The sequence below is a fragment of the Sylvia atricapilla genome, chromosome Z, assembly GCF_009819655.1.
Source record: "Sylvia atricapilla isolate bSylAtr1 chromosome Z, bSylAtr1.pri, whole genome shotgun sequence".
NCBI lineage: Eukaryota > Metazoa > Chordata > Aves > Passeriformes > Sylviidae > Sylvia > Sylvia atricapilla.
In genome coordinates this window covers 32,092,814-32,108,837 of record NC_089174.1, presented here as the reverse complement: position 1 = coordinate 32,108,837, position 16,024 = coordinate 32,092,814, and the positions used below count along the sequence as shown (strand labels likewise).

General features: G+C 36.9%; 1 protein-coding gene across 1 annotated transcript in view; it reads left to right on the top strand.

The window, feature by feature from the left end:
* Window positions 1–3,250: 3,250 nt before the first annotated feature.
* Window positions 3,251–16,024, top strand: part of SLF1 (SMC5-SMC6 complex localization factor 1) — a 33,029-nt gene continuing 20,255 nt past the window's right edge. Inside the window, exons 1-7 of the mRNA XM_066339308.1 lie at window positions 3,251–3,327; window positions 3,804–3,917; window positions 4,065–4,140; window positions 6,460–6,703; window positions 8,718–8,880; window positions 11,848–11,979; window positions 13,405–13,458. Coding sequence (XP_066195405.1) covers window positions 3,804–3,917; window positions 4,065–4,140; window positions 6,460–6,703; window positions 8,718–8,880; window positions 11,848–11,979; window positions 13,405–13,458 — 783 coding nt within the window. The 5' untranslated portion in view covers window positions 3,251–3,327. The remainder of the gene's footprint in view (window positions 3,328–3,803; window positions 3,918–4,064; window positions 4,141–6,459; window positions 6,704–8,717; window positions 8,881–11,847; window positions 11,980–13,404; window positions 13,459–16,024) is intronic.

Sequence of the window (16,024 nt, the reverse complement as noted above, 5' to 3'; positions counted from 1 at the left end):
TCAAGGTAGAAGACATGGTGGTAATATAAATATGTATAGAATATAAAGGAAATAGAAAGTATAAGTTAGAAAGTCAGAGCAGTGTAATGAAAATGAAAACACTTTTTTTCTCTCTAGGTAATAATATTAATAAAGGAGGTTTGAAAAAGATGGACACCTGATACACCTTAAATAAAATTCTTCTGTGATAGCAGAAAAGGAATATTTATTTTCCTGATTTTGGCTGAGTTGCTGAGCAACTGAATTTGTATTTTACAAATACATTAAAGGAAACCCAGAGAAACTTAAAAATACATCAGATAAAAAGCCTGCTCCCTATGAGACCTATTCTCCCATAACAGACACTTAGCTACCATAATGAGATCACAACAAGGATGGAAAAGAAGAAAATATTTTAGACTTTTAATGAACCAAACAATAGAATCAGGGAGTAAGTGAATTCCAAATTTAGCAGCCATCACTAAAATAATGGCTAAAAAATTTAATTTCTTAAAGCTACATTTTGGTAACAATGCATTTTGAAGAAAAAAAAAACCAGATGTGAAGTTTGAGCTCTGAGTTACTTTGATTCCAAGCTATTTTAGGTGTGCCAGGGACATGCGGAAAAGAAGTTTATTCTTAAAGGTAACAAATGGTCATGGCATAAGTATGAATGATAGAATCAAGAATATCCAGAGCTGGAAGGGACCACAAGGATCATCAAAGTAAAAGTCCTGGGCCTCCACATGCCACCCCAAGAGTCAAGCCATATGCCTGAGAGTGTTGTCCCAACACTGAATTCCGGCAGGCTTGAGGCTGTGATCACTTCCCTATGAAGCCTGTTACAGTGCCCAGCCACCCCCTGGAAAATCTAACCTAAATCTCCCCTGATACAGCTTCACAGGTTTGTACAACTTCTTCATTACAAATTAGTTTACTGTGACGGAGGGTCACACTTACGGCTGCTGTTAGGAGCACAAAAGGACGAGGCAGGCCAGCAGGAGTTCAAGCAGGAAAGCTTCTACTTTATTTTTCTGACTCCATATATATAAACATTTACAGACAGGTCAGGATTGGCTACACAGGTAGCCACCTCTTCGACCTTGTTGGTGAACATCACCATCAATCATCTTTCTCCTCCTACAGAGGAGAAGTATGTCAACAAAGATAATTTTCTAAAAACGTACATAGTTTACTTGAAGCTGCGTGAGAACAAAATGCAAACAGTGAAAAGCAGGCAAACTTGAAGCAACAGTTTACCGTATCATACACTGAAGACTTCTCCAGCCTGCTAAGAGTCCTGTGACATAGAACTACTGCTAGTTGTCAGCAGCTGAATAGAATGAATGAATAGAAGCTACTCCTGGTTCATAAGAATTAAACTGTTCAAAATAAAGTAAAAGTTTACAAGAATTAAAATCAATACCTTTACAGTCCAGACAAATCAATAGTAAAAGTATAAAGGTGCAACAGGTACAAAATAGAAAATGCAATTTATCTTCATTGTCAAAAGAGATGTGCAAGCAATAAATGTAGTCTGAATATTAACTCCAAATATTTAAGGGCTTTTTCAGCATCATTTTTGCAAAAAGAGTAGTGACAAAGGTTGTTGATGGTTACTTCTTCATGCTTACACAGAAAAATATAGCCGCAATGTTAAGGAAACAAAAGACAGGAAAAACCTCAGCAAGCACTATGGGTAGCAGAATACGTTTTAAGCAGCAAGACAAGAGTCATCTGTGGCCTGGAAGAACTGTTTTTTCTGTTTTCATATTCTGGGAAACTCAGATTTAAACCAAGTGTCCAATATGCTGTCAAATTTTAGATGTCCACAGCTACGTGGTTTTGGTTTCTCAGGGAAACCTATGTTTTAGTGCAGTGGTGAGCTCAAAGCATTGCTTTTATTGATTTAAGCTGCAGTGACAAAAACTCAGCACTTGTGAGCTTCATTGTACATATCTCAATTTACAGGTCTTAAATATGAAAGAGTATCAATGAGTACAGAGTGACTTGTTCACAATTCAGTTCTCTAAAGAAGCATTTCAATCATCTTTTTTTTTTTTCTTGAATGTATGCATTTTTCTCTCAAACTGTAGAAAAACCAAATAAAAGTATTCTACAGAGCTACTTCCACTTGCTAGGAAGCATCAACAGATTTCTTGTGCAGTATCTGTTCAGTGCATTATATGACAGAGATATAACCAAAAGTCATCTCTCAAATACAGAAGGGACCAAAATAAAGAGTGGGACACAGAAAAAGAGTTTCACAAACAGCAAATCTTGGCATTTCTAGAGCTTGAGATTCAAGATGAATATTATTTTGATTTCTTCATATTGTTTTATAATGGGAAAAAAATCAAGCCTTGACTCTCATAACAAAAACTTCGTACCAACTTCGATCAGAAGGGCAGGAATGCTTTTCCTTCATCGACAGGGCAGAAAACCGTTCCTAAAAACATGCGGCTTGATTTTCTGGCTGTAGCGCTACCTGTTCACCTGCACTACGAGGACATGCATCATGTGGCTTTGAAACTTCGAAAAGTTTCTCCGAGATACTGAGAAAATTGTCCTAAAGGTCAGAAATCCCTGGTCCCTTTCCTGACTCTTGGAACCAGCCTGTTCCGGAGATAACACACTTCAGCTTGCATACAGACCGACCCTGCCAGACCGCTTTTCACAATTTCACTTCTGCCGAGCATCAGCGACGGTGATTTCCAGGCTCCCGGGGGACGTCAGCGCGTTTCCCGGCCCGCCCTCGGCCACCCGCCCCCTCCCCTCAGTCTCGGGGACGACCGCCCCTTCCCGCCCCCCGATAAAGCCGGGCCCGGAGCGCTGCGCCGCCGGGGCCGCCTCAGACGAATTTCGCCGCCGCCTTCCCGCTGCAGGTGCCAGCGCCCAGCAGCGCCTCGGACCCCTGGAGCCCGGGGGCGGCGCAGCGCTCTGCCGTGCCGCGCACGAGAGAAGGCTGCCCACGGCGGAGCCCAGCCCTGTCGCGCTCGGCGCCGAGGCTCGGGCGCACGGTAAGGGGAGGGGAAAGGCAGCCCCACCGGGGCCACTTACCCGGCCGGGATCCCCCTGCGGCTCCGCGCCCGCGGCCCCGGCGACCGCGGAGCGTCAGTAACAACGTCCCGGAACATCCGGGGGCGGGGCCGGGGGAGGCGGGAGCGCGCCGGGCTGCGGCGCCTGGCGGGCTCCGAGGCGGGCCGGGGCTCCGAGGCGGGCCGGGGCTCCGAGGCGGGCCGGGGCTCCGAGGCGGGCCGGGGCTCCGAGGCGGGCCGGGGCTCCGAGGCGGGCCGGACCACGGCACAGAAAGCGCCGGCCGAGCGGCTGCTCCCGTGGCCTCCATATGTAAGTACTGGAGGGCTCCCCGCCGCAGCCAGGGGGCCTCGCTCGTCGCCTCCCGAGCGGGACCGCCGCCGGCCTGCCTCACCTCGGTGGCGCGTCCCTGTGCTGAGGGTGGCGGGGTCTCGCCGCGGGGCGAGAGGCCCTGCACTGCCGACACCGGAGCGGGGCTTGGAAAGACTGGACCTCCGGGCATTTGGATGCGGAGCCAAGGTGCCAGACTCAGGGGGCTCGGCCCACTGCAGGCTGCAATTGGGGGGTCTCAGGCTACTCCGATACCGCCTTTCACGTGTGTTTACAGCGGCAGCCAGTGAGAGCTTTATACCAGCTTTATTTATATTTATAATATATTTATATTTCTTTTGGTGTGTTTTCCTATTTTATTGGAAATGAAGTAGCAAATACTAGTCAGGCCTTGCAAGCAACTTCTCATGGTGTGTATTTCATGTGTTAATGTTTCCTTTTGATTCTTCTTTCAACAGATGGCAAGTGGCAGCCAGAAAAGGATAATACAAATAACTGGATTTAACAAACAAGAGAAGAAGGCACTGCTCAAATGCCTGTTCAAGCTGAACTGTTTTTTTATAGAGAGTAAGGTATTGTTCATTCCAATACAGCAAAAAGGATTAGAAGTAAAAATGCAGGTATTAGAAGAAAGAACTGTGCAATGGGTTAGTTGTATATAAATAGACAAAGAATTTAAATGTTTCCAGTTTTACAAGTGTGTTGTTTTGTTTTGTTAGAAATACAGAAATTGTACACATCTTATAGCAAAAAAGCTGTGTAAGAGTGAGAAGATCTTAGCTGCCTGCGCTGCTGGTGAGTAAAAGATTTGCCGTTTAATTTCATAGCATCACAGCATGAGTCTGGAAAGGACCCTTAAAAGGGTTTTAGTTATCTGTTTTTGTTTTGTGAATGAACTATCTTACTAGCTTACAAACCTTCATTCTTCTTGTTCCATTAACCTTGATTTTTATCATAGTATTGTGTTGAAGTTATGATGAAGTCCACTTTTTTTGTTGATTTTTTTCCCAAATGATATTCCTGCAATCTCCCTTTGTTGGATCTGCATCCAACAGAAATCCAGTCTGCATCCGACCGAAACAGAAAACTTTGTTATACATTAGATAATGAAGTCAGTTCTCAAATTATTTGGATGCTTAAAAGAAGGCAGAGGGAGCATGAACATCTGTAGTCAGCATGGATTTTTGATGATAAAGTCACATGGAACATTCACTGGTAAAAGTCACTGTAAGTTCCTCTTTATGCAGCAAGAGAAAATTCCAGGCTGCTACCATTCTGATGCAAGCTTCTGGTCTTTCCTCTAACTAGGATCTGATGCTGAAATTCCTCTACATAAACACCTAAAATGCCTTTAGAATGAAAATTCTGTATTTTAAGATTTATTTACAGACTGATCACCTGTCAGGATTCTGTGATGAGGTTTGAGTATCTTGTAGTTACAAGATATCACAATACCATTTTTAAGCATGATATTTATTTTCCATATATCATATTACTCTGAAGTGTGAAAGCATTTTTTAGGATGGATAATCTTAAATTAAGAATTAATAGACAAATGACTTAAAATACATTTGGGTATAAAGATATGTGTACATTCCTTGGTTTCATGCCATATTAGTAAGCATTTTCTATTGTCTCTTACTGTTAGAAAGTAGGGGGATATATGTATATATTTGTATTTTTATACATATGATTCTTTGTACTGAAATAAAATTCTGATTGCACTCTTATCAAAAATGAAATAAACCAAAACTTTCCATGAGAGAAAAATATAAAAACGTATCTAGATTTCTGGCACAACACTTCATTTTAGAAATTTTAAACTCTTGAGTTAATGTGTTCTTACTTTTTGGAGTTTAAAATTTGAAGATGTTTTCTTGAACAGAGTGGAAATGGTATATGTAGTGTCCTCTACAAAACTGTCATGTTTCTATACATGCAAATCTTTCCCAATAGCATCTAATACTTTTTAATCCAGAAGAGGGGTTAATTTTGCATAATCGTTGTGCCTACTCATGATGCAAGAGACAATGTACTCATTCCTACTGTGTCATTTTCCAGGTTGTGAGGAAAGTTCATTTTTAAGCACATTTAGAACTCCATAGAATTCAGCAGAAATATTATCAAGGATACCACTTGTTATGGTGGCATGTACTTCCTAGCTGACAGAAGTTCTGAGATGGAAACTTTGCATGAAAGTGGTTTTAACATCCAGGTTGTGCACAGCATACGTTTTCCAGTCATATATCTACCAGTACCTATGCTAGGTTTTGCAGAAGTGCCATCTGTGCTCCAGCACTGAGACATTTTGTCAGTCAACCCTGCTGTTCTATGAAACCAATTAGGTTCACACAATTCAAGTCAATTTAACTTAGTGTCTTCTGTAGGTAGTGTTTCAATACAGGAGCAGGGTACTAACCACCGCTCTTGACCTGAACCTGTAAGAAGAGAGAGACAGAGAAAAGGGGAAGATCATTACATACTATATCAAAAGCATACATGTGGAAGATGAAAGAGGAGAGGCAGAGGAGGTGGAGCCAAGGGATGAGAGAAAAGGATGTGAAGAGAAGAAAGGGGAAAGAAAAAGGTCTAAAACTGTGTCCACCGAATATGGATATTCACTACACTAGCAGTGCGAGTAATATTAAGAATATATAAGAAAAAGAGCTTAGATGTTAAATGTCTAGTTCTTTAAAATCATAGGTATAAAATATTTCTTCATTTTAGTACATTTGTATAGGTGTCAAATGGTATTAAAAATAAAGGACTTGCCAAGTTTTTGTGAAAGTCCTAAGAACAAAATCTGGGAAGCTGAGAAAATGTATTTGAGATTTTTGAGGAGATAGACAAGTATTTTATCTAGGAAGTATAAAAAGATAATTAATAATTAAAAGAAAACAAAGTGATCATTTTCAGTGGCATTGTGAGATTTTTGATTTTGGAGTCTGAAGTGGAGAATTCTTATAATAGGAAGAAGTTTTTAAAATGGTTCTTATAACTCCAGCTTTTATTTGCACAAGAAAGGTTTAAGTTAGGTTTAAATTAGTTCTTCAATTGATTGCCATTTGTCTGCACGAAAAATCTTTTGTGGTTGACAGTTCATTTTCTTTTTAGGAAAGTGGGTACTAACTAAAGAGTACATAATTAATAGTGCTGAAAGTGGCAGATGGCTTGATGAAACAACGTACGAATGGGGATATGAAATTGAAAGAGACACCCATTATTCACCTCAAATGCAATCTGCACCTAAAAGATGGCGTGAAGAACTGACAAACTCTAGTGCTCCAGGGGCCTTCCACAGATGGAAAGTTGTCCTCCTTTTTAAGAGAGGTGATAAACGAATGGCATGTATTAGAAGGTAGGAGTTCCATCCCAGTTAATTTCACCTAACTTAACTGAATTATTTTCATTAATACATTTCCATACTTTTATAATGACTTTAAGTCTGCAACATCACTGCTTTTCTTGCCTTCTTTTAGTTTTAAAAATAACATGTGTATGTTTTTATCAAGTAAGCTACTAACAAACTTCTGAGGCAAGATATGCAGATTTACAGTTTTTATTTTGTGTGGGTGTTAGATTTAAGTAGTAGCTGGAATTCAATACTTTATCTCACTTGGCTGGATGACCTGACTGTGTCTTACGGATCTGGACCACACTGTTACTGACCTGATCAGTCTTTGTGTCACATTTATGTAATAGGTTTTTTAGTTCAGAAGATGTAATTTGTTCTAAAACAGATTATTCTGATATATTATAAATACAGCTAGTTTAGAAAGGGAAGACAGAGGTATAAAGGAAAAGAAAAGGAAGGAGGGAAAAAGATAAAGGAAACCAAAGTGCAAGAATGCTGAGAATGTATGTTTCTTTTCCTTACTCTTCCTACACATCTGGATGTGTTACTTTTAATTCTACATCTGAATTGAAATCAGTGCAAATATAAGTCCTTTTTGCATATAGGAGCATCTCTTGACAATTTCAGAGCTTTCCATTTCTTCAGACACTGTCCAGCTTTCTACTGAGATCCCAGTTAATTAGAACTGCTCAGGTCTGAGTGTGCCACAGGTGCACCGTCAAGAGGGGAAGTGCAGTTTGTCCATTGGATCGTAGTACAGGGCTGTATGCTACATCACAGAATGTCTGTCTGTACTTCATAAAGACAAAGTGAGAGGTAATTGAAGTTGCTATCTTCTGATTTTGCCAACTGAAAATATTTTAAGTGTGCTGTAGTTTGGCTGATTGGGAGAATTTACTATGTCTTGCTATGCTTGTGAGAAATGCTGCTTCTTTTTCCATGAAAATGCTTATGTAGATGTTCATAATAACACTGTTGAAATGCTGTCTTGCATATTGCTGTCTCTTTCTATTTCTTGCAATAGAAATAATCCTTAACAGGAACAACATCAGTAAGCCCAGTGAACAAGTTTTGTGGAAGATTTTTTTTTCCAAACTGTTTCCCATGCGTTTAATATGGAGATCCCTTTAGTCAGTCATAAAACACAGACAGGTAGATATTTTTTGTCTTCAGCAGATGCTGTTTTCAGTCATAAAGGACATTATAGCTGTGGGAGAAGTCTGTTTTTTTCCTAATATTTCACAACACTGTGCCTTTTATCCCCTTTCTATGCTCTTCCTGCCTTTAGCTGTTGGATGGGTAAGTGTGTAAGACCAGCACAATTTTCTTTTTATATATCTGGGTTATGAAAAATAAAACATGTATCCAGAATGTCATTAGATCTTATTTTCCCACTTTTTGTTTTGTCTGGCATTTTTTCTAAAGGATAGAGCACTTGCACCTGTATAGGTCTGGAAATTGTCCCTGGGGAAACTGTTATGTGTAATAGTGCCCCAGAGACAAGCAGATCTCTTTTCTGTATATGATACTGGACAGCACTAGTGCTGCAAATGTATATATCTGTTATGAAAACATCACTTTACATTTCAGAAAAGCAGTGTGCCATCTTTTGTTAACTGCTTGATTTATAGGAAAACTTAACTGAAAGATCATCATTTTGAGGTAGACAATGCAATAAATTATAACTGCTGTCATCAAATTTGACACTTGAAAAGGGTACATAGCTGAAACTTTCTACCCAATATATTGGAGGCATACATTGATTTTAATAAGTTGTGTTAAATTTTGAAGAGAAGGATGTTTTGTCAAGTGTGTTCTTTGATTTTCTGAAGGCTATTAAGTGCCTTTTTATCATTCTAATGAAGTTTGTGCTGTGCCATACATCTAAGAATCCTTATTCAGTTGCGCTTGCATGCTTGTATCTTGTGAATGTTATTGTATCTTGTGAATGTTATTGTAGCTTTAGGCAGTGTTACTATAATATAGTAAATACATCTTCCTAAATATGTTTATGTAGAGTTCTTAAAGCTGGAAAGGCAACCATATGTTCATCTGAAAATGCAGAGCACAATATAACTCATGTATTCTTCGGTGATAAAATTTCTCCTTTACAAAATAAAAAGTACCTCTCTGAAGCTCGACAGTACCCTTTGTATTTCATAGGACATTACCTTTTTCAAGTGAGTAAACTAATTTATTGATTACTGTAAATAATGCAGTGTTAATAATGGAGGGGAATATAATCAGCCTGAATGTTTTGTGATTTGATCAAAGGTAAAGACAGCTTTCTGATTCTGGGACCATGTATATCAGAGACAGGAAGGGTCATGAATGTATACAAATACCTGAAGGGAGGATGCAAAGTAGACAGAACTAGGCTGTTGCCTGTGGTGCCCAGTTACAGGAAAATGGGTACAAATGGAAAGTCAGGAACCACTTGGGTATTTTTGCTCTGAGGTTGATGGAACACTGTAACAAATTGTCTGAAGAGACTGTAGAGTCTTCAGATGCCATCTGCACGTGGTCTTGTGGTAGTGAAGAATTCACCAGAATCAGAATATTGTGTTACTGTTTCCCTTAAGAGAGATGCCCCGTGTTTCATACTTGTTTGCTTACCAGATGCACTGTTCAGAAATTCTTAGTAATTCTTGATAATGTGATCTTGAACTACTCAAAGGCTTCAGTATATTCATTTAGTGTGGTAGCTTCTCAGACTCTAGGGTGACTTTAGTCAACTACTAATTGAAACTACCACCTTTGCAAGCAAGTAGGAGCTAAAACTCTGTTTGTTACCCTTTGTAAATGCTTTGGTCTCTTCTAGTCAAAGCACTTAGCTCTGCCTGTAATAAAGGTATGCAAAATGTTGAGAAGAAGGTTGGAAGGTCTTAAAGTTTACATCCTGAATAAAACACATCAATGTGGACTCTTACTCTAGTGCTTACTCTCTTAAGGAAATTTGTTCAGGGAAGTTGCTCTCATTTAAACCTTTCAGTTAAGATGGAAGTTTTCATAGATGAATTAATGTAAAGTTTTTATGGCTACCTCACTTTTTTACCAATCTCTGTCAAAATCATGTTTCTTCCTATGCACCCTGAATTCTTCCCCAGGTAAGACAACAACTTTCCATCTTAACGAGTCCATTAAATTGCACATACCTTTTTTTGCTTAGATTTCATAAAAGTAACTCATCTCAGAGACTAAGAGAACATTAGCTTTCTATTTAAATGAATCTGAAGAACTCAGGAAACTGCCAAGGCTCCTCGTCTCTTAAAAGGAAAAGAATAAAGCATAGGCAATCAAATCACATTACTTGTCCAAATATATTAAGCTTTATCAAAGAATGTTGTGGACATGCTCTTTTCTCTTCATCCCAGAAGTACTTGGTGTATAATTCAGTAGATGGTTCCAACTTCATAGATTTGTAGTCATGCTATCTAATTTCTAGCAAATATAAATCTCATTCCTCCCCTAAACATCCATATATGTGTCTAGATGATGGATTTAGCAAAATAGCATTATATTCTTTTCAGGGCAACTGAAATGCCACTGATGTTCAGAGTATTCTTGGTGTGGTTTTGTTGGTTTTTTTAACTAACTCTTTGCTTCGTGTTTATATTTTAGTACCTGATCTTATTACCTCAACCTTGTAAGTCTGCTGTTAAAATACTGTGTGGTATTGTCATTTATTATACGATTCTATAAGGTGTCAAATTTATTGGTTTGGGATATTAAAACACATGCATGATTTTAGGAAGCTAGTCTCATTGAACAGTGACTTTAAAAGCTTTGTTGGATGCATGCTGGGGTTCCTAAATTTTTGTCTAGCTTGTACTACAAATTGTTTGAATGTGTTTTAATGAGCATATTGAAACTAGCATGCATGAAGGGCTGTAAGGAGTAAAAACTAGTTAATGCATCAGAGTTCAGTTATCCATGGGTCATCAAAAGCTATCTAGAACTCTATATTCTAGTTACCAAAAATACTTCACTCTCTTTTGAAATGTGTGAGCATTTTTATTCTCAATATTTGTTTAGAGATAGTTGCACAAGTGCCAGATACATTTGTTTTGAAAAATACATTTAAAGGAAAATCTGAAAATAGGATGAGGCATGTAACTTTTGAAAGTTTATCTTGAAAACACGAAAGTATAAACTTCTTGCACCTTGTCATTGCACTATGGCACCATTGTCATTGCACTATTGTGTTTTTTCCCTACTATTATGTCCCAGACTCAATTCATCCATCAGATTAAGTGTTTGAATTATTAGGCCAGTTACACCAAGCATACCACACCTGCTCACAATAAAAAATGGCCAAGGGAATACTTCACCTCTGTCTATCTGATGATTCTTAACTCATCACACTGCAGGAGAAGTCTGTTTTTGTGGTTACCTGTTTATTTACCTTAAACAAACATGGTGTTTTATTCTTAACCTGTGTATCTTTGATGAAAAACATGCATTGAAACTCCTACTGAAATGTATGTTTTCAATCTATGAAGTAAATTTTAAATATTTTTGTAGTGGATTTTTTTCAAGCAAAAATGATTTTGTAGTGTTACTAAGAATCTTTTCAGAATGAGTTGGAAACCAAATTGAGAAGTGCTTCCTCATTCCCTGTTCTAAAGAAGTAGGTGTAAATGATAGGTGAACTCAGAGGATTAATTACTAGACAAAAATATATATATAAAAAAAAAAAGACAGTAAACCTTTTAAATTTTAAGTTACTAATTTGTTTCATGTTTATAGGCAAGAACTGGAAAGATTTCATTGTAGTGGTCTGTATAAAATGAACAGAGAAGTTAAAGAAGGCACACCTTACAAAATTTTTACTACGTTTTTGACCAGTTGAAAATGTGTGAGCTCTGGTTTTAGTTTATGATTCAGCCACGGGGATTGTGATTTGACCTAAAGTCAGTTAGGAAAAAAAATATTGGAACCTTACCTTGATAATTCCTATGCTGTAACTTCTTACATCAGTAGTTTATTTCCAAACCAGCAGCTCTTTATCTGACACATGATGTAGACCCTTACAAAATTACGTAGACCTACTTAGGGAGATACAGTTTGCAATACAATATATAGAAAGACTTTGCGCATAAAAGACCATTAGCTTTGAAACAAAGTATTATTTTTTTGCTCTGCAGAATGAAATAAAAAATCCCAAAGATACACAGATGAAACATTTCCTGATTGCACAAGAAACAGACCAAGTCATGTCTAAAATGCAACTTGCTGAAATGAAAAATGTTATTATAAAACATATGTATTTCACTGTGGTAAGTATTCGTTGATGGTTTCTTAGCATTAATTATTTTATATACATATAATTATATATGTTTTATATTATATTAATTATATTAAAGGCCTCTATCTTTCATTATAGTCTTGAGCCAGTAAAGTAGATGCTTTAGATACTGCCTTCTATCCTGCAATGTTTAATAATCCCGTATTTACTACATCTACCATTAGTTAAAATAGAACTTAGTAATGGCAATTCATTGGGATGGGTGTGTAAAAGACACAGTGTATTAGCAAAACCTTGGTGTAATAGATGAGGTAAATAGTAGCAAATATTGTTCAACAAAATGTCTTTAATTTACAGTCTTTCTGTGATTTTCCTGTTATCTAGCTAACTTACTCTAAGATATTTTTTGAAACAATCATACTGTAGAGCCAGTGTTTTGTTGACTTACATGGATGTTTTTTATTACAAATCGAAGGTAGAGCTAATGTAGAGCTTGGTTTTATGTTGTCACAGATCTAATCCTGCTAAAATTGCTACATTAGTAGTTAACACCACTATTTCAAGTCAAGAAAAAGCAGCTGCATACCTTGAGTTAGGATACTTTATCTCTGTAAGTTACAGTGATGCAGATGATGGTGTTCAAGTATATTTCTAGGAGCTTGTTTACATGAAGCACTGTAAGTTTTTAGTAGTAGAAGAATTAAAAAATTTTAAGTCCTCAAGGTATGCACCATGTTTGAACACAAGATTACAAGTAGAAGACTTCTTGTGCTGCTTAAATCTCTGCACCATCAAATGCTAAATCTTTTATCAGTGACATTTTATCAAGGCTATACCCCTCCAGACATTTAAAAAATAAATTTGTTGTTAACTTTTCATGTATTTTACATACAGCAAGTGCTCTGGTTCAAACTATTATGTAGCAAGGTGCAGATGGATTAAGCCTTCCAAGATGGTCTCTCCTAAGGATATTTTGATAACATGTTTTAGTAAGATTGTAATTCTGTATTAAATATAGCTAAATAAATACAGCTAAATATATATATAACTAAATATATATAATATATATAACTGAATATAGCTAGAAAAGTAATAGAGTTTTGCACTTACTACCATACTTTTTGCATGCAAGAGGAATGCAAATTTGGCATTGTGCCATAGAAAACCTGAAAACATTTACTTTTCTAATGTCTAATCTGGGACCACTGTCTTTACAGAGCAACCACATAACAACAGACAGACAATATAGCAGGGGAAAATGAGAAGGAAAATATTTTATTCCTTGTAAGTCATTAGTCCCCTATTGCATAGTTTAACCATCCAAAAGACAAATCTAAGTGCTATGTTGTGCTTGAACTATGTTTAACAGAAGTTTCATTTGGGAAGTTTCATGCACTATTTATTGGATGTGTTGACTGGTATCCAGTGTGCAGGTTGACTTTATACTGTTTTACAGACTATTAAGCATGGATCTATGCAAACAGACCAGCTGAACAAATGCAATCCAGAGGTAAGAATTATTAAAAAAGAGGTCATGTTACACATATTGAATTTTATTATGAAGTTAGCAAACATACTCTAATGCAAAATCAGCTATTAAAGAAACATTTTTAGATTTTGGCTATCCAAAACTCTGATGTTATTGTTGCATTAAATAGCATCACTGGGTGTTCAATGTTGTTTGCTCTTGCAATACTTTTATTACTGTCCCTAGTATTGCAAAGAAACTGCTTAGTCTTGCTAGTTAAGAGAAACTTACCTATTAACGTTAGGAAAAATATGTCATGTTGTGATTTAAACATCTTAAATTACTCAAGCACTGTATTTATGCTGTTGGAATAAATAAAGACTACACAATTTTTAGCATTACTCACCAGATTTTTCTAGTAGAGACAAATTTTAGCTACAGGTTATCTCACTGTAAAAAGAAGCGGTACTTGTTCTTTCCCGCATGTGCCTGATACTTCATCATGTGAGTTTCCAGAGCTGAAGCACAGATTGCAAGCAGAATGCTTTACATTTTCAGTCCTGTTTTCGTAGTCACCTCGACTTAATTCCTTTTTTTGTACTATTTAATTTCTCTTTTTTATTTCCATTAAGCCAAACAAATGCCATAAAAACAGGTACAGGTCAGCAATAGGTTTTACTAAGTCTTTGTTATAAATACCTGAAGTAAATGAATACTTTTAAAATTTTGCCTTGTCTCTCTATAATGTTAAGAATAAATCTATAAACAGTGTTGAAACATTGCCTCTCTAGTATTCAAAAAGCATTTTATACTTTGGCCATGAGTTACTAGTAGTGTATTTTATATGGTAACTTGTGTTACTTAAAAGTTAAAAAGAGCAATACTTAAATTATGCGGTAGCTTCCTGTATTTCTTGGTAACTGAAGATCTGGTATCTTCATGACCCATACTACATAGTTACATGAAATCATGTTTTTTTGGATTTCTTTATATTGACAGTAAGGGAGGAAGAAGAAAAATATTTTTAAAACATGAGCAATACAATATTTTTGTCATGGTCCAACACCATCACTGTGTGTTTCTGCTCCTGATGAGGTTTGTGTTGAAATTTAATCTTAGTGTGTAGTTCATTGAATTAATGGGGTAAAAAAAATAACTTTCTTAACATGTGTAAGCTGAAATTATTTTTCTGTACTCTTAAGAATGATACCATTTTTTGCTTGGAAATTTTAAGCCTAATTGTAATTCTTCTCTTACTGTTCTGTCACTTTTATTGCTTTATGGAATATCCATTGCCAGCCTTTATATGATATGTGACTTCTATAGTCAGTATATTTATGGCTTTTATATGCAGCTCCAGTAAACATTTCCAGTAATACTGATGAAGTAAAATCAAACCTACAAATTAAATTAACATGTTCGATCTGCCTACTGTATTTTGTCATCTCAGTTTGCATCTGCTAGGAAGGCTTAGCTCAGCTAAGTGTTGTGTTCCATCATCATCCCAAAAATTTTTATTTCTCGTTTGTCAGATTTTCTTTCACATCATGCAGTGTAAAAATGTATTGTGTAGACCTTCTTATTTCATTTGTTTCTGCCCAAAGTACTAATGATTGACTGATGAAGATTCAGCAGTTTCTTGTGAAGCGCTGCTGGTACAGAGTGCAACCCAGTGAACCTTGGACAGCCTATTGAGTATTCAGTCTGTTCAATAATAGGTGTCTACTGATACTGGCCAAAGTTTATTGCCTCAGTTTTGTATCATCCTTCTTTACCTCTTAAATATGTGCTGAACACCTCTCTTTAGATGCGCTGTTTGCATGTAATTAACATTACAAAGTATGAATGCAACCATTATTTACGAAGGAAATTTTAGTGGAGATTTTAATAGTGCTTATATGAATGATAGATTAAAAAAGTGTGAGTTGCAAACACCAGATGCACAAAGACTTTATTAAAAGAAAATTGTCTACATGAGCAGCTTTATTTATTGTTAATGAAACAATGGCTTACATTAGGAATCTGAGATACGAGAAATTTGCAGAGCAACTAAATATCTAATCCTAAGATAGTGTTCATTCACTGAGATTTAGCTGTGATTTAACCATGATTGTAATTTCTTTTTGAATTTTTTTCGTGTTTGAACTGAGCTCCTAATGTTTTTTTTATTTTATTACTGGAACATTTTTGGAAGCTGTCTAATAGCAGTATATTCTTTAGATTTCAAATCCACAACTGGACTCAAAGTCTGTATTAATTTAAAATTTAAACTAATATTAAAACAATTGGTAAGAAACTTAGATTGGATAATAGGAAAATTTCTCCCTGCAAAGAGTTGTCCAGCTCTGGAAAAGGCCTCCCGGAACAGTAATGGAATCATCATCCCTGGAGGGATTTAGAAGATGTGTACAAGTGGGACTTCTGGACATGTTTTAGTGATGGACTTGCTGTTAATGGTTAGACTCAATGCTATTACAATTCCTTCCCAACCTGAGCAATTCTAGCTAATGCACATTAAGAGACAGGATTTTTGGCATAGATCATAAAGTCTACAAGTAACAATAAATTTATGCAACTGTTTAATTCCCAGCAGACCAGTCAGTCTGAC